We start from the raw sequence: 23860 nt of genomic DNA, 5'->3' as shown, positions 1-23860 counted from the left end.
GGATAGTCTCCTGCTCCTGAGTCCCCAGCCTATCCCACCACTACATAAAGATACGGATGTGTGTGTGTGTGTGTGTGTGTGTGTGTGTGTGTGTGTGTGTGTGTGTGTCTTCCTAAGGATGGAACCCTGGCCCCAGGCTACATGAGTGTTTGACCACTGAGCCATGCCCCTGCCCCCCCCCCCCCGCCCAGTTTTCATAGTTGGACGTACATGCTTCAGTGCAGATCGCTAAAGAATATACACATCTTCTATTAAAACCACAGTGCCACTTTTAGAACTAGGTTCAAGGATTGAATGTCTGTGCCAGGTCCATATGTTACGATCTCTCCAAATGTCTCAGTTCCTACCACCACAGCCATGACCACAACCACGACCACGACTACCACCACCACCACCACCACCAAAACCACCTTATAGTTAAACACAAAGATTTAAAATAAAAAAGAACCAGGGCTGATCCTTCCTTAGGACGCTTATGAGGTTTCTGCTAACTGGTTTTTGTAATCGCCAGGTAACAGAAGTGAACATCTTTGCTCTCGCTGATTAGTATAATGAAACAGAACCAAGGAGAAAATACACATTTTCCCGTTCTGTTAGAAACCTTTTAGCAATAGAGTTCCAAGATGATTACATAAATGTCACGTTCCCTTGTTTTCATGATCGATATTCCGATTTTTAGGCTGCAGCATTGGTGTTGCGACCTGCGAGTGAGTGACTGCCCACCCTTGCCACAGCCTTGGTGCACACAGGAGCATGCGCAGTCTGTGTATCCACCCTGGCTTGGACTTGCTCATGCACCCTCACTCAGGTTCTCTCCCGATTGTAAGAGAAGGCTTCGGGTACCTTCTTTTGTGCCCCCAAAGCATTGGAAAAGATGAGGAGAGGCTTCCTCAAAGATCTTAAAATTTGTTACACTTCATCTTCAGGAAATATAAAGAAATATGTTTGAGTGAAGGAAGCCCGGTCGGTTCCCAGGGGAAAGAGAGTCGGCTCAGCTCACCTGGGACCACGGGCCTCCGACCCCTTCCCCCACCGCCATCCCTGCCTCTAAGGGCATTTACCCAGGTTCAAGCCCGCCTGGGGAAACTGTAGACTCCACTGGCTTGCCGGGTCCCCCGAATGAAAAGGACAGGTCCTGTGGCTCTTTTCTAATTTAGGGGCTATTATTTCTCCCTCTTTGTCGCTGCACCATAAAAATAGAATGTCATTGAGGACCTGCCTCCATAACACACTTGAAAAGAGACTGGGGGGGGGGGGCGGGGGGGGAGGGGCGCTTGCCTAAGTCTTAAGAATACATCAAGCTCTTGAGGAAGTAGATTGTGCCATGTTTGAAGATACAAAGATAACCACGGTGCTGGGAACAGTCCTGAGGGAGGCGGAAGCCGAACAAGAAGAGGAAAGCAGAGCTTGCCCTCGGCTTCCCACAGGAAGCCCCCGGCAGCTCCTGCCACAGGGAGATAAGAAAGCTCCCATGCACTATTCTGGACAAGGCCACCGTCCGGGCTTCGCTCTGTCCTCCGCAGTACCCCAGGCCCCGGTCTTTTCCTAATGAGCAGCAGGACTCCCGCCTCTATTTGCATACAGCGTTTCAAGCACAATGGGGCGGAGGTATTTATAACCAACGAGAGGAAAATAATTCTGGGGGCAAGCATGGGTTCGTGTCACCTCCGTCCGCTGCTCGGGGGTTGCACAACTTCGTGAGGATCGGAGACCGGCATAAATAAATTAAAAGAAGTCAGCCAATTAGGGGCCGGCATCACGGAGCTGGGCTCTCCATGCCAGTCTGACTGGCTGTGCGTGGGGCAGCTCCAAGTTTCTCGCTCCAGAGCCATTCTCTTGACACAGTGGCGACTGTATGTCCCGTGGGAGCCCGTTCTTGGGTTCCTCGTGGCTTTACCCAGCCACGGTGTTTTAGGCTGGTTTCTTTGTGGGGATGGGTTTGCCCTGTCCCCTCCTGGCTCTCTTATAACCCCCAACAGAGACCAGCCATGCAAGCCAAAGCTCCCATCCCGACTGGACTGGACTGGACTGCGGCCCACAGAACCTGTGTTCCCTTGGGGCTCCTTTTCTGAAAATCACACTTAACCCTCCCACCTCGTGTAGCGTGACACCCACAGATTCTCATCATGTACCAAGAAGTCACTGTGCTCTGGGGCTCTTAAAAAAATGAAGCTTATTTATTCATCTACTTATTTATTTGTGCATTTGTTTATTAACTATTGTATGTTGGAGTTTGCTCCAGTGCGCAGGCCACAGAGCACATATGGAGGTAGGGGACAGGTATACAGAGTCTGTCCTTTCCTTCCGCTTTTACATGGGTTCCAGGGATTGAACTGGGGAGGTTAGGCCTGCGAGGCAAGCCCCTTTTACCGGCTGAGCCATCTTCTCAGCCCCCCAATGCCTCTCTGTGTCTATCAAGAACGCCTTCAGCTCTTTACTAATACCATGATGACACTGGGGAGCTTTGCCTTTTTTGAAGGTTCCCCCCACCCCACCCCCGCCTCCATGACATGGTCAGCTGCTGCTGCTGCTTCTTCTCCTTCTCCTTCTCCTTCTTCTTTTTTGGTTTTTCAAGACAGGGTTTCTCTGTGTACCTTTTGCACCTTTCCTGGATCTCACTCTGTAGACCAGGCTGGCCTCGAACTCACAGAGATCCGCCTGGCTCTGTCTCCCGAGTGCTGGGATTAAAGGTGTGCGCCACCGCCGCCCGGCTCCAGTTTCACCTTATATATTTATTGCTCTCTGAGCTGAAAAATTCTGCAGCTCTTGAAGTCAAGTCCATTCCCGTGACTCTAACACTCACAAGTATGGTGTAGAGTGTGCACCCCAGAGCACCTGCGCGTTGTCTTTTACGCTGGTTCTGGACAACTTTGACTTTCAAATTTCCTCAGGCCTCCTGTCTTTCCTCCCATCAACTAGTCTTGTCTTTCTTTGGAGGGTGGACTGCTGTGTCTGCTGGAGTCAGAAGGCGGAGAGCTGCATGGGCTTTAGCCACTGAAGCAGCGGTCCTCTCATTCGAGAAGTTGGGGGACCGTCTCAGGGCTGAGAGGAGCAGACACAAGTCCACCTAGTTTAATGTGACTCCAGCACTTTAAAGAGCACCCCTGCGGCAGGAATGGAGGGGGCAGTGCTGAGCTAAGTACCCCTGCGGCAGGAGTGGAGGGGGCAGTGCTGAGCTGAGTACACCAGGGTAAAGATAGAGGGGGCAGTGCTGAGCTGAGTACCCCCAGAGTAGGGATAGAGGGAGCAGAGCTGAGTACCCCAATACCTACGGAATGCCTATATTGAATCATTGCCCAGTGTATTAAATATGTATCTAAAACTTATCAAGGAAGAAAAAGCAAGTTCTAGAAAGTTCTCCAAAGCCCCCAGATCCAATATTCTCCTTCTTTCTTCGATTCTGCTCCGGACAGTGAACTATGAGGATGGGCATGGGCTGCGCTCATCTGTTTGATTTTAATGAGGTTTCATGGCTCTTGCTAACCATGGTTAGACTGAACAAAACCAGAATCATTTCAAGTTAGGAAACCAAAGGGCAGCGAAGGAACACCGGGAAAACTGAAGCTGCAAAACGTCTGTAAAACAAAACAAAACACAAACCAGAAAGGAAGAGAAAAACTGCTTGGAGGGCGGCCAGACGGCACACCCAAGGGCCCGGCTGGTGGAGGTCGCCATCGCGGCCTCCGTCCTGCAGGAGGGTCTGATGTAAACATCTCACTGCTACCGTGGGTGTTGTGTCAAAACACTGGTGATAGCAAGCCCGAAGCAACAGATTGATGGACTCTGCCGGCGCTCTTCCCCCTCCTCACCGGCTCTCAAAACAAATGAAGCGCTCTGCGGATAGGAGGCTGGCAGGAGAGGCGCGGGCTTGGAGGCGCGTTTAGACAAAATGGTTCCTGCACCCTTGGCTCAGGAAGAGAGCCTGGGCCTTCAGGGTGGTCATGGGGTCAGGCCAAGGGGACTTTATTGAGAGACCTTGTGACGCCTTAGAGGCCATACTGAAAATTACTTCTTGTCTCGATGAGGGGGTGGGGCCGTGAAGAGCATTTGGGGGACTGTAGGTAAGCTTTGGGTCAGCTCCTTGGACAATGGTGGAGGGGATCCAGAGTCCTGGGCCACCCCTGTTTAGATAAGAGCTTTTCCGTGAGTGCCTTGGCTTGCCCGGCTTCCTGCTCTAGAGGCCCTGTGGTCCATTCACACTCAGGCCTGTCCTCATGCTGGCCCCTGCACCCAGCCTACAGTGTGAGCTCCGACAGCTCCCATCCCCCACTTCCAGGGTCTCCCCGAGTCTACACCAGGATCAGGGCTCCTCAGCCCAACACCTGGGTGGACCCGGAGGCCAAAAGCGTTACACCCAGATAGGGACCTCAATGAAAACACTTATTTTGTTCACTCATTTTTCCTCTTAGTGCAAGACTGTTTGGCCAGCCAAGGAAGGGTGATTTTAATAAAGAGATCTTTAAGGAAATGTCAGGAGTGGTTCCCAATAATATCCTTTAACCCACTCAGGAAGGGCGTGGCTCAGTGAAGAACATGTCAGACTATCATTGTGGTTTGTTCTCGCAGAAAGGAAGACAGCTTACGTGCTACACAGTAGGGCACAGAGTCCTGGCTGCGCCGGGGGTGGGGTGTACGGTGGCCTTTTAGCTCATTCCCCCCCCCCCCCCCCCCCCCCCCCCGGGCAGCAGAAGTCTGACCACCAGAATGATGGCTACAGAAAAAACGTTAAGGATGGTTGATTCTTTGGCTTTCTTAAATGATTTCAAAATTTTGTCTTTGGGTCACAGAGGACAAAAATCACTTGTAACAAATTCTGCTTGGTCTTCTGTCATTGGCCAACATCGAGAGATGTTAGAACAACCAGCCCCGAAACCCTCACGTGATAGAAACATGGCTGAGGAGTCTACCTGCTGTGCCCCAGGGAGCCAGAGAAAAACCCCTTTCCTCAGGTCTCGGCCTGGTTTTCATCTCCCGAGCTCTGGAAAACGTTTATTCCTTCTCTCCTGCTCTCACAGAGTTCTTCATCTGAACCACCTCTGATTCGGCGGCAACCGATGTGTTCTTGCAAACGGCAGCGAATCAACCCCATGCTACCCTGGCTCACTAGTTTTGGTACAGGTATTAAAAAGCAAACAGAAAGAATTCAGAGACGATCCCCTTGACATCAGTAAGTATCACAGTGCTCCTGAGTGAGTTAATTTAGACAAGAGGCTTAGCCTCGTGCCGGCGCACAGGAAGCAGACTGGGAATGTCACTTGTCCTCTGGCTGCACTGAGAGCCAAGTAGGAGCAGAGACATTGTAACTCGCTGTCCAGAGCGTCCACCTAGGCTCAGCGAGCTGCCCAGTAAGGAGACTGAGTCCCAGAAGGATGGCCTAGCTGGAGGTGGGCCTACGCTCATCAGGCACCAAACTGCCATAGGTCACTGACCTCAAATGTGCTGAAAAGGGGGCCACTAGTGACCATCCAATGACCTCAAACCACCTCTCAAACTAATCACTATGTCACACCATCAGTGACCATCCCCTCACAGTGACAGATCTTAGTGACGACAGGATCTGATGGGGACCTGGATAAAGTCAGCCTGGAGGTCAGTGCCTGACAAGGGGATATTCCTGGTCAGTCTCAATGCAGACAGGGATGCTGATGTGTGGAAGAGGCATCTTCAGGTCTAATGAAAGGCAGGAAATGGACCGCTGGTCCTCTTCTTCTCCAGCCTCCAGGCGTGGCCAGAAGTCCTGGCTCATACTCACTAACACCGTTTTAATTCAAATTACTTTTTTTTCCCCCTCATGCACATTCCCTCCCACGTCTCTTGACAGAAGCACACAGTTTTTGCTTCCTTCTTTTATTGAAGGGTGGCTGTGTCCATCAAAGAGACAAGTCAAATTTACGGAAAAATAGCAGAATACATCGCAGAACACACAAGCAAAACGCCGAGAGCTGAGAGCTACCGAGGGCTACACAGGACCAGGGTCAGTGGGCACTCCATAGCTGAGGAAGAACTGACCACAGCGGACACAGCCGCTGTGACCCTCTAAACTCCTAAGCAACCGAGGAAGCTACGTGTCATTTCTGGTCCCGTTTTTTGGGAATTAGTTGTCAGAGACCTGTTCAAAGACAAAAGCATGCTTCTTAGGAGAACATTTGCCCAATGGCAGGGATCATCTTACAAGATGGTTGATGATCAGTCCACACAGGTTCCTAGTGTGTTTGACACCTTTTGGGGGTGGGTGGGTGGTTGCAGTGAACCACCCCGGAGCCGCCTAAAGGGTACCCTAAACGATCTAGGCAACTTCCACCAAAGAAGCTCCTCATATTCATCATGTCAGCCACGGGGCTGAGTGTAACAAACACATCATCCGGCCTAACCCTCCACAACCTCCTGAGGTCCGCACTGACTCCATTGCATAATGAGGAAACCCAGACTCAGAGAGATCTAGAATCCCACGGCTGGGAGATGGCAGTGGGTGGCAGAGCCAGATCGTAGGCTGCAGGGCACATGTCCTTAAGCTGAAGGCCATATTGCCTTTTTGCATCTTAACTAACCTTGAACAAGGAGCTCTTGATACCACAACCTGAGCTTCTTAGGGTATACCAGCTTTTAGCCAAAATCACTCATTTGGTGGTTTCATTTTGATTTTAGAGAAACCCATGCTGGAAGAGACATGCAAACTGCTTCCAACTGCCTCATCCTGACGTGCTGGACACCACTCATTGGTATCTTCTTCTGGCATATCACCAGGACTGTTTCCCAACAAGGTCCTTGAACTCTGGACCTGAGTTAAAAACTAGTGATGATAAGATCTCTTCCCCCACCCCACCCCCAGAAGTGCTTTGATAATTAGATGAGATAATACAAGTATATCACACATTAGGTTTACCACACCCTCTTTTTTTTTTTTTTTTTTTTTTTTTTGGTTTTTCGAGACAGGGTTTCTCTGTGTAGCTTTGCGCCTTTCCTGGAACTCACTCTGTAGCCCAGGCTGGCCTCGAACTCACAGAGATCCGCCTGCCTCTGCCTCCGGAGTGCTGGGATTAAAGGCGTGCGCCACCACCGCCCGGCTTACCACACCCTCTTGATAAGGGCTTGAATACTGGTATCCACAGAGAACATTAAATGGAATTCTAAGCCGAATGTTTTCTAGAAGGTATTGCTGATGGTGTAGCTTGAAATCAACTCTATCGCTTTGTTTTTCTCTTTGGCCAAGGGCCTTTGCACACTCGGAAAGGCAGACTGCCGAGAATGCAGAGGCAGGTGACCATTTGGCATCACCCCCAGCGATGGGGCCAGGAAAAGGGACCATTGACAGCCTCAGATGGGGGCTAATCTTCACCCATGCAATTTCAGTCTTGGTTCACAGGCACGAAAGGCCTTTTCAGGGGTCCGGTGCCCATGCCACATGCTCGATATGAGTCTGTAAAAGGCCACCTGGAGGAAGTGACAAGGGGGACTTCTGGTCACAGACAGCGGGACTCCCCAGGCCCTGGCCGGGGAGTGAGGCTGAGTGATTGACAGCTCCGCTCCCAAACTTCCAGGTTGTAGTAAAGCTTGCCTTTCTTAGGGCACCTTTCATTTTCCCCGGAGCCAGACAAATTAATTCTCAGGTGTGCCCTCTTTAACCAGACCCCAGGCACAGCTGCCCCTTCACTGTCCCTCTCCATCCGATATTCCAGGGCTAGCTCCCCATGTTCGGGGCCTAGCTTCCACCTTTGGCGTGGCCCACGCCTCTAAAATGCTGTGCCAGCCATTATCCACCCACCACGGACCCATTTCACTCATTCAGCCTGATAATAGACACAGGCCACGGAGACCTAATGCAGTCCTGGAATGGAAATAATAATGAAGTGGAAACAGGGACATGGCCTGTGGGGGGCTGAGGGCTTGCTCAGTCCTAGCCCAGCACATTCATCCTGAACAGTAAATGAGAGGATGAAGCTGTTCTGTCAGAGATCGATTGCCCCTGCACAGTGAGAAACCCACAGAGAGCCACGGTCATGAGGGAAAAGGAGACAACAAATGGGTTCATTAACTCTTCACCTCACTATTCCCCTGGACTTCATTTCATTCAGACCTGCTGCTCACACACGTTTCCTCTTATTCTATAATCTGAAAATACCCGAGAAACACTCTGAGCTTCGGGCTTGTTATGGCAAAACGAAAGAAATCATAACTCCCACAGAGAATGACTCTGTGGACTAGAGAGGATGCACATGAAAGAGATGGACAGAGCTTTTGATGCCAGAGGGCCACGCCAATCAAACCTACAACTCAGTAGAGCACTGCCTTAAGAGCCTTCTATAAGGAGTGTAAAAAGCAAGGGCTAGGGTAGGTGTGCACTGTCGGGTACCACTGAGGCTACAGCCACATCCTCCCCCACCTCCCATCTCCATTCACCAGGTTCTGGTTTTGTGCTGAAGTAGCACTGAGTTACATTAAAACTGCCTACTAAAGCCTGTCTTTCAACAACCAAATCCACCAGGTCGACGGCTCCTGCATGTTCTCATCCAAGCACAGATATACGATCCAGTCTGTCATCCACTAGCTAAGGATCTTGAGTCAGATTATCAGTCTCCAGATTCACAATAAAAATGCTCACCCCATATTTAAAATTCTCTCTCCGTGGCCAAGGCTAACCCGAAAGGCGCTGCCCATGCTCTTCAGGCACTTTCTTAAATTGTGTGGCACTGTCTTTTGCTACCATGAATCCTGGGAAACTATATCGACCCCTGCTGAAAAGACCACAATAAAACCCATCCAGCAAAGACTTCCTAGGACACAGCCTTCTGGCTTAATTTAAAACACATAATGAAATGTTTGATAGCAATTATAGGAGACAGTTAATTCATTAGAAACAATTACTTGTGGGGTTCACCGCAGTAGTATGAAGATGGGAAAAGAAAGAAATTTTTTATAAAGCATGGGCAAGTGGAAGGGGCATTTGTCTGGAAGATAAAGTAGCTCTTCTGTTCTCAGGACTGTAGGAAATATTAATAGGCGCTGTTGTCTGGACATTCACGTTGGGCAGTATGTGCTTCCTCATCCCACAATTACCCCAGAGAACGCAAGAAGTGTCTCATTAGGAAGTGAACATTTGCTCCCGACTAGTGAGAAGTTTCCCGTCTGAGATGGCTTAGTTTGCTCTCCAACGCCCTGCTCTGGGCAGCTGGTCTTCTCAAGTCCTAAACTGAGCTCTACGTTTTGTCTGTGGCCGGTTAAAATCAGACATCCCCACAGCATGTCTGATTCGAGCCTGCATACCTAGACACACCCGGCGGAGAGTGTATGTCAGACACTGGGGTGTAAAGTTTCAGATTCTTTAAGAAGAATGCGGTAGATACTAAAACAGGAGGGAAGTGATCGTATTTGTCGGGATGCAGCTTTCTTAAATGACTGCTTCCCTCAGACATCTGACCTACATTTTGCCTGCGGGACATGCGCACTCTTTCCATTTAATTACGCAAACTCTCCTGAAGAAAGAAAGCCCAATAGAAGACCTAAAGCGGTGTGGCGGAAAAATAGCAGACGTCCTTGCCAGCCGTCCATTCAGCTGGGTCCTCCAGGACACTTCTAATTAACTACCGGTGACAATTGTTTTGTTTGTGTCTTGTTCATTCTGCATCCTGATGCCCAAACTAGGATTCTCCAGAATGACCTATCCCTGACACAGCCCTAATGATCCCGGCTTGCTTTGCTCGCCGATGTGCAGATGTAAACAATAGAGAGAAGCAATTAGAATCAGCTTCTCAGGGGCTCATCGTTCCCTGGTTCTCTAGGCCACCCCTCCTCCCGAGGAGCGAAGGGCGAACCTCACTCAGTCCTGAACCAGTGAGCTTGCTCTGGATGTGCACCCACAAACCCCTCTATGGAGTGTCTCAGGAATGGGATGTCAAAGTGTCGTTGACTGGCAGGGACCATAATTCTCTACTTGTCTTCTAAAATACGTAATTAGTTTAGGCTCCATATGTGACCCACTTAAGAGTTTTAGAAACAGCGATTTTAGGGTCTATCACAGACCGATTGAGTTTTTCTTGGAAAACCCACCAGCAGAGCTAAGAGAGGCATAAAGATGATTGTACTCCACAGCCTTCTACAAGTGGAGACTTTAGTGCTGTATTTTCCATCCTGAGGGGGCTCATGGGAAAAAGAACAAATAAAGCAGGGAACATTTTGGAGCCAGACAGAAAGTGGTGATGCCTCTGCTGAACTGTGGCTGCCAGAGATGGTCCAGGCTAGCAGAAGTGAGGACCAGGGCTGACATTGATGGTGGGGGATGGCTGCACACACACCCCCCCTCTCTCGGCATAATTTAGGGCTTCATATACACTAGGCAAGTGCTCTACCACTGAGCATCACGAGCCCCATCACCTTCTCTCTTACTTGGTAATGATTTGTGTTAAAATAACAGAGACCATTCTATTCGGCAGAATATTACCTACGTAAGCATCCTTCTTTCATCAGCTAAGATGCGGTTCATTTGTCATTAATCTTCAGTTCCTGGTCAAGGTAATTAGTCATTTATAAGCCACGAGACAGCACTATCCATGTACATCAGCTGGGATGTTATTTCATGGGTTTTTTTTTTTTTTTTTTTAAAGGTGAACTGCTGTGGGAGGTCTTTCTGTATGCTGTCAATATGTGTTGCTCTGATTGGTTGATAAATAAAGCTATACTGGCCTATGGCAAGGCATCTTAGCGGCAGGCAGGAAATACAAGCAGATAGACAGGAAGAAGAAAGGCATAAGAGAAGAGATATGAGCCAGCCGCCCAAGGAGCAACATGTAATGGGAAGCAGGTAAAGCCACGGAACATGTGGCAATAAATACATAGATTAATTTAATAGGGTTAATTTAAGATATAAGAGCTAGCTAGAAAGAGGCCTGCCACAGACCATACAGTTTGTAAATAATATATGCCTCTGTGTGTTTGCTTGGGTCTGAGCGGCTGTGGGACCTGGCAGGACACAGAAAAACTTCCGACTACAGTGAATGTGTTATTTAAAGTGATTTTTTTTTTTCATTGAGCTCCTCCATTCCTGGGAATGAGAGGAGAGGGGAAGCCAGGAACTGCCATTTACAGAGGGGAAGTTGCTCAGATTAACTAACTGGCCAGGGTCCCACAGAGGTCAGGGGCGGTGCCAAGAATAGAACCCATTTCCTTGATGGCTCGGTCTCTAGCTCCACAATAGTACATAATAGATATTCTGCAGGTACACACATTTGTCCAATAAGCAACCACCAAACAAGTTGGGTCCTACACAATCAAATGACGAGTGATGTTTAACATGGCCAGCAGCTACTGCACATTTATGTATGAGATGGTGGACAGTACACATTTGGGTTGAACACTGAGGGCATGCAAAGTCAATCTATGTGATATACGTAATATTAATGCAATTCCTAAAACATGTCATTGGCTATCACTGCCTTTTTAAAGACAAGATCTTATTACATAGGCCTGGCTGGGCTGGAATTTACTATGTAGGCTAGCTTGAAACTCACAGAGATCCACCTGCTTCTGCCTTTCAAGTGCTGGGATTAAAGGTGTGCACCACCATGACCAGCCTAGTTGATTCTTAAAAATGACATTTTTGCAAAGAAGTCAACGCTATCTAACATTTTCTCTATTTTAGAGGCCAACTTAGTATGCTCTGTAATGTGTCTATTACACATGATCAATGTTATTTATTACTCTGGAACTGTGACCATTAGATGGTCTCCCAGTTAGCCCTCTTATTGCTGTGATAAAATACTGACCAGAAGCAACTTGTGGGCAAGAGAAGGATTTATCTGGCTTACAAGTCAGTCTGCCATCCAGGGAAGTCCACGCAGGAACTGAAGCTGGACCATGGAGGACCTCTGTTACTGGCTGGCTTCCTCTGGCTTGCTCAGCTACCTTTCTTACAGAACCCAGGCCCAGCTGCCTAGACATGGCACTGCCCACAGTGGGCTGGGTCCTCCCATGTCAATCAGCAGTGAGGAAAATGTCCCACAGTCATGCCCACAGGCCATCCTGATGGCCGCAACTACTCCTCCCTGAGTGTGTTTAAGTTTGTGGCGAGCTGCCAAAAAGTATGGCCGGTAGAGAATTAAAGTGGCTTGGGCCCTATAGTAAAGACCCAGATACACTTTAAAAAAAAAGAGAGAGAGAAAACACACCTAAAACAACCATGTTGTTCTGGCTCCTAGTATAGGAGATGGCCTAAGCTAGCAGAATGTGTCAGAACCCAACTGAAGCGCACCCCTGACCTCATGCCTATGGGGATTAACACAATGAGCTCAAACATCCGTTAGTCCGGTACCCGAAGGTCCCGTCGGTGCTGAAACACATGCAAGCAAAAGCAGCCTTTGAACATCCAGAGTCTTCCTGAGAGAACAGATCTGATGACGGGGAGCAGACAGACAGTACCCAAACTCCTCTCCTCACCCTCTCTCAGGAACCCCAAGTCCCCAGGAAGGGACTCCTTGTCAGTCTGTCACTGGTCAATACAGAGACCAGCCTCTTTGCCCTGCACAGTCTTCTCTAAATCTCCCTTCCCACGCGAATCACTAGTGCTGAGACAGAGCTCATCGGGGACTTGCCGTCAAGAACGATGCCTGGGGCTGGACAGGTGGCTCAGTGGTTAAGAGCACTGGCTGTTCTTGCAGAGGACTTGGGTTCAGGCCCAGCACCCACACACAACGGTTCACAACCATCTGAAACTCAGGTTCCAGGAGATCCGATGCCCTCTTTGGGTCTCCACAGGCACTGCATGCATCTGATGCATACACAGACAAGCAGACAAACACTCCTGGCCCAGGAGGCTTAACCCTATTTTATTCTTTAAAATTAAGGGCCAAGTGAATTCCAAGAATTGAGTGTGGACTACAGGAAAGGCAGCTGGTTCACCAGCCTGTTCTGCCCTACCCAGCCTTATGCATGCAGGGTAGGGCAAGACCACTTCCTGCCAGGGTGGGAAAGGATGAATCGGATGGTCACTGAGTGGAGCTGAATCACATTCCCAGAGCACCTCTCTGGTCTTCCTTTTACTTTTTTTTTTGCGGGGGGGGGGGGGGGGGCGGTTTCGAGACAGGGTTTCTCTGTGTAGCTTTGCGCCTTTTCCTGGAACTCACTTGGTAGTCCAGGCTGGCCTCGAACTCACAGAGTTCCGCCTGCCTCTGCCTCCCGAGTGCTGGGATTAAAGGCGTGCGCCACCACCGCCCGGCCCTTCCTTTTACTTTTATTTAACTCTTCCTAGTTCCTTAATTTTTCCTCCTTTGACCTGCTTATTTCCCCCTAGACTTACGAGATTTCTATTTTTAAAGCACAGAGAAGTTGCATCTGACTTCCCATCATCTCTATTCACTTTTCAGAAATAGTCATTAACATTTCTCATGTTGTGAAATTAGCTCTGATGTATGCAAACATTTTCCCTCAATGTTCCTTACGAGCAGATGGGTCTCTGAGAAATGTGGTCCTCAATATGCTTGGAAGAGCCTAGTCTCCAATTTTTATCTCCATAGACTTTCCCCAGACATGTTACCTCTGCCTGTGAAGTACGTTTAATCATCTTTATTTCATGTTAACAGAGGTCATGAGAAGGATATCTAACATTGAATTTGTTTAATCATCTTTATTTCATGTTAACAGAGGTCATGAGAAGGATATCTAACATTGAATTTGTTTAATCATCTTTATTTCATGTTAACAGAGGTCATGAGAAGGATATCCAACATTGAATACTCTCATGGAAGCTTCCTAAGTTGATGCTAGGCTAACATGGAAGAGAGTTAGCAAATATCTAGAAGTCTCTGTTGGTTGTTAAGGATAAAGAAAACTAGTCTCCAAACCCTCTTCACTCAGTGCTGAGAATTTCCTTCAATTCTACCAAACATTCGCAAGAAATTGTCTTCTGCTCTGAGCACTTTACCATACAAATGCATAGGAAAGGGACATGGGAGACATTCAGTCACTTCTTCTTGCTCATTAGTTATACAAATTTAAATAATACCCTCACTTTATTCTTTGTGTTGTGTTTAAGATGATGCATAAAATCCTATAAACTAGACATATAATAGGGTGCTATGTGAAACTTCCATACACATATAAATTGCAGTGTGTTTAAATCATGTTAAACATAGCTGAAACATTTATCTTTCTTTTTTTTTTGTGAAAAGAACATTGAGAATTCTTTTGCAAAATTTTTTGAGTTACAGAACATATAATTGTTATTTATAGCTACCCTACTGTGTAATAGCCCACCAGGGTTTCTTATTAATGCTTCACAAGAATGAATTATAGGGAGAACAGAAACCACAGTATTACTCAGTTGAAACAAAGTTCATTTGCATAAAGCATTCTACCACATATTTTTAAGTAAGAAATTTCTAGCTGCATTGTATTTCTGAAGTTTTAAAATATTTGTCAGACTCTAGGAAATGCTGAAATTTAAGTAGTTTGAATCTCTCTTTTTGTATTAAATTGGGTATATTAAGTGGCTGGTCACAGAAAACCAATTAATAATGTTGGGAATACCAAAATAAACTACTGCTTGAGCTGTGGCCATGTGTAAATATGCCCTTGAACAAGAGTCTCAAATTTAAGCATTAATAATTATTCTGTACATATATAGTTATTATGTATAAAATAATCCTAAAATGTTAGGCATATTTATAACCAAAGATCGTGGGAAATACTAAAATGCAAATATGTAACTCAAAGTAAGTGTAACAAAACATGCCGATTCATGCCACTAATGAAAGTTCCTATCTACAGATGAATCTAAGTTAATCAAAGCATATAAAATATGTCTACACGAAGACACTTGTAAATTTTTAGTAATGTCAGAGGACTTCATTTGGGTATAAAGCCAGGTTTTTCTTCTCCAACACAGTGTGATGAAGCTGTTTTGCTATTTTCAGTGTGTCAAAGTCTCATTGGTGACTCTGCATATCTCTCACTTAGCCACCAAGCACCAAGCCTCAGCCAGGTGCTCAGTCAGTACCCTCTGACCGAAGAACCAAAGCTGCTTACATGTGTATACAGTTTCAGCAGACAATTTCAAGCAAAGCCATAGTAAAAAAAAAAGAAAAAAAAAAAAAGAACCATCATGGAAAAGAGCCAAATCTTCCATGTATGATCTATCTTTTTTTTTAAATTTATTTATTATGTATACAGAAGAGGGTGCCAGATCTCATTGCAGATGGTTGTGAGCCACCATGTGGGTGCTGGGAATTGAACTCGGGACCTCTGGAAGAGCATTCAGTGCTCCTAACTTCTGAGCCATCTCTCCAGCCCCCATGTATGATCTATCTTATATATTATTAAATTAAATTTAAGAATAATAAATTGACTTTAACAGAATAATTCAGATAGTCAACAGACATTTAAGGTTTGAAGTGTTTTTCTTCAAAAAGGAGTAAGACGTTTTTCCTGGACTTGGTGAGCATCCTCCACGGAAGGGGAGAAAGATCTCACACACCACAGAGACTAAAATGGGGAGCAATGCTTCCAGCTGAGCCCCCTCTTCCCAGTCATATCTCATTAGCATCGTCAACCCCAGACTCATGGTGCCCCATCCCTCATAACTGCATTTTTCTAACAGTTACTGTTAAAATTTAGTAAGACAAGAGTTGAAATTTTAGATCTGCTGTTATTGAAACAAAAATTTAAAAGTCTACAAAGGGCTATGCTATTTCATAAAAATGTGACTCTAAACTTTTTTCCTACACTGACCAGTTTTTATTATTTCACTTATCTGCATGTTAGTACAAATATCAATTCTTGAAACAGATGGACCCCCTACATAGGGATTGGTGCCTAACTCAAACTAGCAAAGTGATATACTGTCTCAGGAGGTCGCTTGTGTTCTCAATGAAACATCCCTAAGGCCTAAATGTTTAGCAACTTCTATTTCTATTTTTAGAAAATGACTCTCAAATGAAAACTCAGACTTCTGTGGAAAGAGCTGATTTGCATGAATTCCTTCACTCAACAGCAACTTTCCATTATCATTATACTGTGTCCTAAACAAGGGATTAAGACACAGATGAAGAATCAGGATTGCAGGAACATCCTAGGAAACCAAACAGCCATCACAGAATTACCCCTTGCTTACTTTGTTTGTTTGTTTGTTTGTTTTGTTTTGTTTTGTTTTGTTTTTGAGACAGGGTTTCTCTGTGTAGCTTTGCGCCTTTCCTGGAACTCTCGTGGTAGCCCAGGTTGGACTCGAACTCACAGAGATCCGCCTGCCTCTGCCTCCCGGGAGCTGGGATTAAAGGCGTGCGCCACCACCGCCCGGCCCTTGCTTATCAAGTTAGGTTGGAAGTTTGCTTGCTTTGCTTTAACAGTTATTGTCCCCAGCACTCTCCAGGCAGGGTTAAAAGCAATAAGGAGACTAGATGGGCATAATGGTAACCCATGGGCACTTTCAATGGCATCTCCCTATGGTATTTGTCCGTTCTGTTCCTCTTCTTCCAATTAGCTCCCATGAACCAGCACAGGTATCATCTCTCTAGACTAAACAAACTGGGCTCAGTCACAGACAGGATGTAAGGAAATGCCTCCTCGCTGACAGAGGGCAGGGATGCATTCACTGTGCAGCAGCTACTGACTATCTGCTGGGTGGCTGTAGTTAGCGGACCCAGAGCCCAGAGACAGACAAACCGAGTCGCGTGGACTGACGTAACAATGATGGTGTGTGAATAGCTGCAGCACACCCCTCGGAGGGAGAAATGAGCTGGAATGAGGCGGTCCAGAGGGTTCACAGAGACGGTACCACAAGAGCCTTGGGGCTTGATAAAAACCAACTTCTTAGGAGACAGACAATGGGTGGAAGCAAAGTTCAGACAGAGGGAAAAGCGTGAGCCAAGCCGGAAAGAGGAAACAGTAGCCATGTGTTGGGAAGACCTTGGATTCCAGCCAATGAAGAGAAAACGAAGGATGGGAAGACCAGGTAAGTGACAGAGTGAGAGAGGGCTCTTGGCACTGCCACTCAACTGGGAAGAGGCTCAGGCAAGCTCTAACCAAGTCACGTGACAGCTCCCAGGTCCCAGGGAAACCTTGGTTCTCTCCCATGTTCCCGTTTACTTGAGAGAGAGAGAGAGAAAAAAAAAAAGATCCCATGAGCCCAGGGTAGGGCGTCTTCAATGAGAATCAACAGCTGTTGTCTACCTGCTTGAATGCAGGGAAAACCTCTGCCCCCAATTCAGTATACATCCGGTGATGCCCAGTTGCGGCCAATCGAGAATCTAGTTAATCTTTGAAAACTCCTCAGGAAGTTACCATCCCTACCTTTCTTTGGAGCGATTGTGGTAACAGGGGTGCCAGAACCACGTGACTGCAGGCTGAGGGATCCCATACACGGTGCAAGTGAGGACTTGTCTGCTGCCCAGTGGGTAGAGAGCCGGGCTCGGAAAGGACGACACGGACTTTTCGTAGATCTGAGGTTTCGCTGGAGAGGAGGAGAGAGAGAGCAGTGAGAAGTCAAGGGCAGAGCCAAGGATTTCCTCCTGAATCTCTCGCATGAGAGACCGACCGGTCAGGTGGGGTTTGATGTCAGGAAACACCACCACAAACAAACGCTCATATTATGTAGAAAAATGCCCATTTGATTCCACAGTATGAATATCGTGATGGTAATAAGTCAAAGCCACCTTGTCTGCAGGAGGTAAGAAAACAAGAAGTAATAGATGGGCATCGTGGCACACGCCTTTAATCCCAGCCCTCGGAAGGCAGAGGCAGGCAGAGCTCTGTGTATGAGGCCAGCCTGGTCTACAGAGTGAGTCCCAGGACAGCCAGAGCTACACAGAGGAACCCTGTCTCAAAAAACCAACCAACCAACCAACCAACCAACCAACCAACCAACCAACCAACCCACCAACCAACCAACCAACCAGAAAAGATGAAGTAGTTGCCATGGGTCAGAAGTGCAGTACTTTTTCCTTTGTTTTTCTGTGGGGCTGGAACCCAGGGCTCTGTACTTACGAGGCAGGTACTCTACCACTGAACTTCAGCCTAACCACTAGAAACAGTTTAAGAATATAAAAATTCATGTGGGGCTGGAGAGACGGCTCAGCAGTTCAGAGCACCAGCTGCTCTTGCAGAGGACCCAGGTCAGGTTCCCAGCACCTACCTGGTGGCTCACAACCATCTGCAACTCCAAGTCCAGGGGACCTGACATCCTTTTCTGACCTTCTCAGATACCAGTATGCATGTGGCACACATACGTGCATACACCAATGCAGGCAAAACACTCATAAGATAAACTAAACTAAATTCAAAAACAAATACTTTGAAAGTTTGTTTTCTTTGACAGTTTATACTGACTTTGAACTCACAAATTGTCAATAATAGCCATAGAACGCAAAGATCAGGTGAAATTCAACTTACCATTTACAATCAGAGTAGCAGTGAGGTTTTTAAATAGGTTTGACTGCTTTATGGCCAGCAAGATCGTATAATCTCCTGCGTCCTCGGTGGTGACATCTTTGATAATTAGTGAGTAGCCGTGCACCGAATAGCGAGCAGACTTCTCCGTTGCAGGTGAGCCGTCTTTTAACCTGGGGTTAACAGCATGGTGGGTAAGTCAGGTCATTCATGTCATGATGTCACTTCGGTGGCATTTGCCATTTCAGTTTGAGACCTCAAGTGGATTCATTTTGAGTCTTTGGACATGAGCACTGGTTTTTCTTTTAAAAAAACTTCAGACACTAACTGTTTAATAAAGTCAAGTGAGAGATTTAAACTGGATAGATTTTCCTCTTTGTCCACAAAGAGGAAGGACTGAATGAATGAAGAAGAGAAAGTAGTGGCTGTACATACCCACGAGGGGGTTGGTAGCCAGTGAGACCTAAGTACCAACTCAGAGGCTCCGGTCTGAGTGGGTCAAGCTGTTCCTCAAGGGTTTCTTTAAGGCTCCATGAGCAGTGCAAGCGCTTTTATAAGTCAGATCAGCTAGATCTGATAAAAATTAAAAATAGACGCTCCCATTGTGGGCTCATGTGGAGTTCTTATTAATTACACAAATGGTCACACCAATTGTCCCTTTCACAGAGACACTGCCGTGAAATCAAGATAATCCCCCTTGAGGAAGAACAATGAGAGGTGCCAGGCAGCAGGAATTTAAAGATGTTTTTAATGTAGAATCGATGCCTTGATGTCATCTGTTTGTAGTGAGACTCGGGAGGCCTGGCCTGGCCTGGCCCTATCTGCATGCTGTCACAGGTGTGATGGCAGATAATCATCAGTGACTATCTATCTTGAGCTCGTGTCCCTCAAGACTTCTAGAAGTTCTCAAGACCCCTTCGAACTCAGTCTATGGCTTAATTTTATACTTTGTTGTTTTTTAAAGACTTACTTTTGTCTGATGTTTAAGTGTTTGCTTGCATGCACCTATGTGCACCATGTGTGTGCAGTACCCACAGAAGTCAGAAGAGGGCGCTGGACCCCCCGAAACTGAGTTATAGGTGGTTGTGAACTTCCTTGTGAGTGCTGGGAGGCGAATCCAGGGCCTCTACAAGAGCAGCCAGTGCTCTTAACCACTGAGCCATCTCTCCAGCCCTGTGATTTCAAATGCACAACAGGCCCTTTCATTTTTAGGGCGTGTACTGTGCTGTAGAAAGAGGTAGAAATGGTTCTTAGTCAGGCCTGCAGACCTGGGGACAAGCTCTCTGGGGACAAGTTCCGAGTCAGTTAAAATGGCTATGCTGGGATCACAAACAGCATGTTGGTATTGTTTTAGTTGCATCCTACTAACAAGGCATCGTTTCAAAAGTGGCTATTTTGTTGTATTGTTCCTTGCTACTCTGTTACTGAATAAACCAGCATGGACAGACAAGGGTGTGTTTAGATATGAAGGAATGAGTATGCTGCCTGCTCATTAAATTACCACCAACTGTTCTATTAAATTTAACAATTCTTCTTTTCTTAAACCATACTTTTGCATGTCTAGCAAGAAAATTATAACGTTTTAGTAACTTTTTAGATATTATAAAATAAAAATATCCATTTATTTCCCACTACAATGCTGTGAAGATTTAGTACATGGTTTCAACTTGTTATTTAATTTCCTATTAAATATTTGAGTTAGGAGCTGGGTGTAGTGGCGCACGCCTTTAATCCCAGCCCAGCACTCAGGAGGCAGAGGCAGGTAGATTTCTATGAATTTGAGACATTGGTAGATAATCAGGGCTATACAGAGAAACCCTATCTTGAACGCCACGCCCCCACCCCTGGCAAAAAAAAAAAAAAAAAAAAAAAAAGTGAGTTAGCTGCAAATAAACACTGAAGGACTGAGGGCCAAATTCTTGTGAGGATTTTCCAAAATGGCAGTGCTTCTCTATTGTATGGATTGTTTTTCTAATCAACAGTGAGTGGACCTTTTGTTTAAAATGTAGTGATTTAAGCCAAGGATAATGGCATTAAAAAGTAATTTAGCAAAATGACTGCAGATTTAAGACAGATTGCATTGTTTTACGTGGGTGCTGTACTGGTCTGACTTTTTAAAGAAAAAAATCGTGTAAGGTATTTCTGAATACTTCAAGCCAAAGAAAACCGTAATTAATTCAAGTAGGTCCACTTGTCTACACCTACCCATGAGTGAGTCCTGCCGCTATTAATGTTTGTTGAAATTTTAAGCCAAGGCTGGGACTTTCAACCCAGCTACACATAAAGGAATTATTTTTGGCATCCTCATTACAAGGGCCCACTTCTTCAGGGTTAATAGAGCATGCTACACATTCAAGATGCCTCTGTTATTGCCCAGCACATCTCATTCAAAGGACGTTGACATCATAGGAAGGTTTGGAGATGCGGGGATTAGGTATGTGTGAGCGACTGCCGAACTGAGCGGGCACTCAAACCCCTCAACTCCTGCTTCACCCCTGGGCACCGCTTCCAGGTCCATCCAGCCCTCCCCGGTGCCACCACCCAGACATCAGCACCATGTCCACCTCTCCAGAGCTGCCCCAAACACCTTCGCTTGCTGTCTTTCAGGAATGGGAGCCACTGAAGTTCCTAAGTCCCCACTTATAAAAATCATCTTAACCGATACAGAAATGACTGCAGTCCTACCATACGACTTCTGGCGAGGGGAAGGCCTTCACTTTCATAGACAGACGGTAGGACCGCTTTCCCGCTATGGTTTCCTGCACCTGCTGCTTCCGATGCTTCACGCTGATGAATCCCTTTCCTTTGAAAGAAGAAATGATAGTGCATCAGGAAAGGATGCATTTACTCAACATACGCTCACCCCTTCCCTAAGAGAGATGAAGTCAACGAATGAAACATGCTGGAGCCTGTCCAGGAGCCCAAGTGCCAACCGACGAGTGATGCCTTCAGGTCAACTGCCAGCAAGTCCTAGAGACGTAAAGCAGCGTACAGGCGACCGGAGTATCTCCCACAATGACAAGGGACAGGATTTCTAAAATCTACCTAGCTGATACAATGAAGATGGAGAAAGTTGCTCTGGGCTGAAAAGTCAAGCTCCGGAAGGTAAAAGGGCAGAAAGTGTCTCCAAGAGCATGGGGGCTCTTCTCAGAACACTGTTTTCCTTCGCAGCAATGAACACAAAGTCTTTCGTTGTCCTTACAGAATTTACATCTCATGATCAAGCAACTGTTTGGGCATTCCGTGGTCCTTAGACAAGTTGCAGAAGATCATGAATTCCAGGTGATTTATCGTATTTTTCTACATCCACCTCATGGTAGTATCCGGGGAATTTCCCCCAGATAAAGTAAAACTGGTCCACAGGTTCAGCTTTGGTCATATGGAACAGTAAATGAGGAAATCGTGACTGCCTTACAATCTACGTTACTAATCGAAGCATCCAAAATCAAGACTGTCCACATCAAAGGCAGTATTTTTAAAAGTTAACATTCATCTTTGAGAATTTCACACACTCGCTATTGATCATATTCTCCTCCCCTTCTCCTTGTGGTAATTCCTTGAAGATCTAACCCATCTCCTCCCCACTCCCCGACTTCATATCCTCTCTTTTATTTAAATATCCTCTCTTTTTATTTAATAACCCATCAACTCCAGCTCGTGCTGGCTATATACTTGTGGGCGTGGAGCCATCTGCATGGGCACAATGACCTACAAGGGGCCACACCCTTAAAGAAAACTGACATCAACACCCCCCCCCCCCCCACCCCCCCCCCCACGCAGAAGCCATTAGCTGTCCACAGCTCCTCAGTTAGGGGTACGAGCTCGTGAATCCCTTCCGTAGCCACGTGGGAATGTTAACTGGCTTGGTCTTGTGCAGGCCCTGTGCAGACAACCACAACTGTCATGGGGTCATGAATGTGTGGTCTTGTCCCATCCAGAAGACATTGTTTTGCTCTGGTCCTCCCCCACCTCAGACTTTTACAATCTTTCCATTCCCTCTTCCCAAAAGTATTCAATTTAAAGAGTATGAAGTGTGCTTAATTTGCCTTTGGCGGCTCAAGGGAAGCAGCCTTCGTTCACGGTTGCGTAACTCTTAGTGAAAAGAACATTGACTTTTTTTTTTCTTTTTTGCCAATTCTTAATGCCTAGACCGCTCAGAAAGCGTAGTGTGAGTCTGCATGTCTGACTTCTGCTGCTTACCGTACACATGCACGGAGGTGTTGAACGATCTGAACGATGACCCACTCTTCACGCGGCAGGTATAGAGTCCCCTGTCATGGCGCTGCACGTTGCTGATCCTAAGAACACTGTGGAACACATTGTTGTGGCGACTGCTTTGGTCGATCCGCTGCCTGATGGTCGCCCTCTTCAATGCCTAGGAAGAGAACGCACAGTGGGTGGAGAAGTCCCCACTGTTCTTGCCCGAGGTTATGGTGGTTCTGCCTTCCTCAAATCAGTATTTAGGTTAGGAGGCACACCAGATCCACCACAAGCAAAGGGTCAGGAAGCCACGCTCCTGTCTAGATTTGCACCCATGCGGCAGGCTAGCCTTTAGTTAGCACTCCACCTCTGCGAGTGGGGCCTTCACATACACATTGTGACCACCTGGTGAGATCCCAGGCTTTTGCTTTGTTACCAGCGAGGAAATGGAAGTGACAGAGGTATTGGCCCCAGAATACCAGGAACTCAGGTCCCTTGGGTATGCATTTAGTGATTTCTCCCCACCACAGGCTCTCTCCTCCAAACAGCAGCCTGTCTCCTCAGACTCAATGGTGGTGTTCCTGTAAATAAACACAAGTTCCCCTTCCTACCGGTGGGAATGGAAATTCAAGTCCTGGCTCCAACTACTCCCATTTCGTTATTTCACATTTTGAGCCATGCTCATCAGCTTCTGCTGAATGGTGGGAAAGGGACATGGGATGTGCACACCCAGAGGTCATTTCGGCCATCATCTGCAGGGCCTGTCCCTTGCTGTCTGGTTGGCTGCAGCGGCCTGCTCACTGTTGGGAGAAGATGCGAGGCCGCCTCCTTCAATTGTTCCTCTTATAACACGGACCGCGTCATTTCCCTCTCTCAAGTCCTTCCCTGGGGAGGGTCGTGGGAAAAAGCCTTGGAAGCTGTCCAGACAGAGCCGAGGGTCTCGAGTCTGGTTCCCTCTACCATGCTTAGTCAACTTTCACCCACCTGCCTTTTAATTCCCCGTTGGCACAGACATATGTTTAGGCCATTTGCGTGGTTCTCAGCAATAACAAAAGACACAACTGTCAATCACTGCTGTGAAAAGTCAGGACCAGTCTCCAGTGTAACAGACCCAGGAGCCTTTGCGCCGCTCCGTCCAGAGGCGTGACTTCCCCTCTAAAGAGTTTTCTTCCCAAGTGTGTTGTTGGCATGGTTTGTCCTTTGGGAAAGAACTCATCCAGGCCTCCAGCTCTGTGGCCACCAGCTGCATGTGGCCATTTAATACAGTTACTCAAGATGAGGAATTTCCCGCTGC

General features: G+C 46.9%; 1 protein-coding gene across 1 annotated transcript in view; it reads right to left on the bottom strand.

Moving 5' to 3' along the window:
* The window catches only part of Flt1 (fms related receptor tyrosine kinase 1), a 119664-nt gene that overhangs the window by 94126 nt on the left and 1678 nt on the right, over positions 1-23860 (bottom strand). Inside the window, exons 3-6 of the mRNA XM_006979624.4 lie at positions 22567-22741; positions 21052-21169; positions 18370-18539; positions 17272-17431 (exon numbers count right to left, since the gene is read on the bottom strand). Of these exons, the coding sequence (XP_006979686.2) occupies positions 17272-17431; positions 18370-18539; positions 21052-21169; positions 22567-22741 (623 nt within the window). The remainder of the gene's footprint in view (positions 1-17271; positions 17432-18369; positions 18540-21051; positions 21170-22566; positions 22742-23860) is intronic.

The sequence above is a fragment of the Peromyscus maniculatus genome, chromosome 23 (assembly GCF_049852395.1).
Source record: "Peromyscus maniculatus bairdii isolate BWxNUB_F1_BW_parent chromosome 23, HU_Pman_BW_mat_3.1, whole genome shotgun sequence".
Lineage (NCBI taxonomy): Eukaryota > Metazoa > Chordata > Mammalia > Rodentia > Cricetidae > Peromyscus > Peromyscus maniculatus.
Note: the sequence above shows the minus strand (reverse complement) of the source record. Positions and strands in the feature narration are given on the sequence as shown.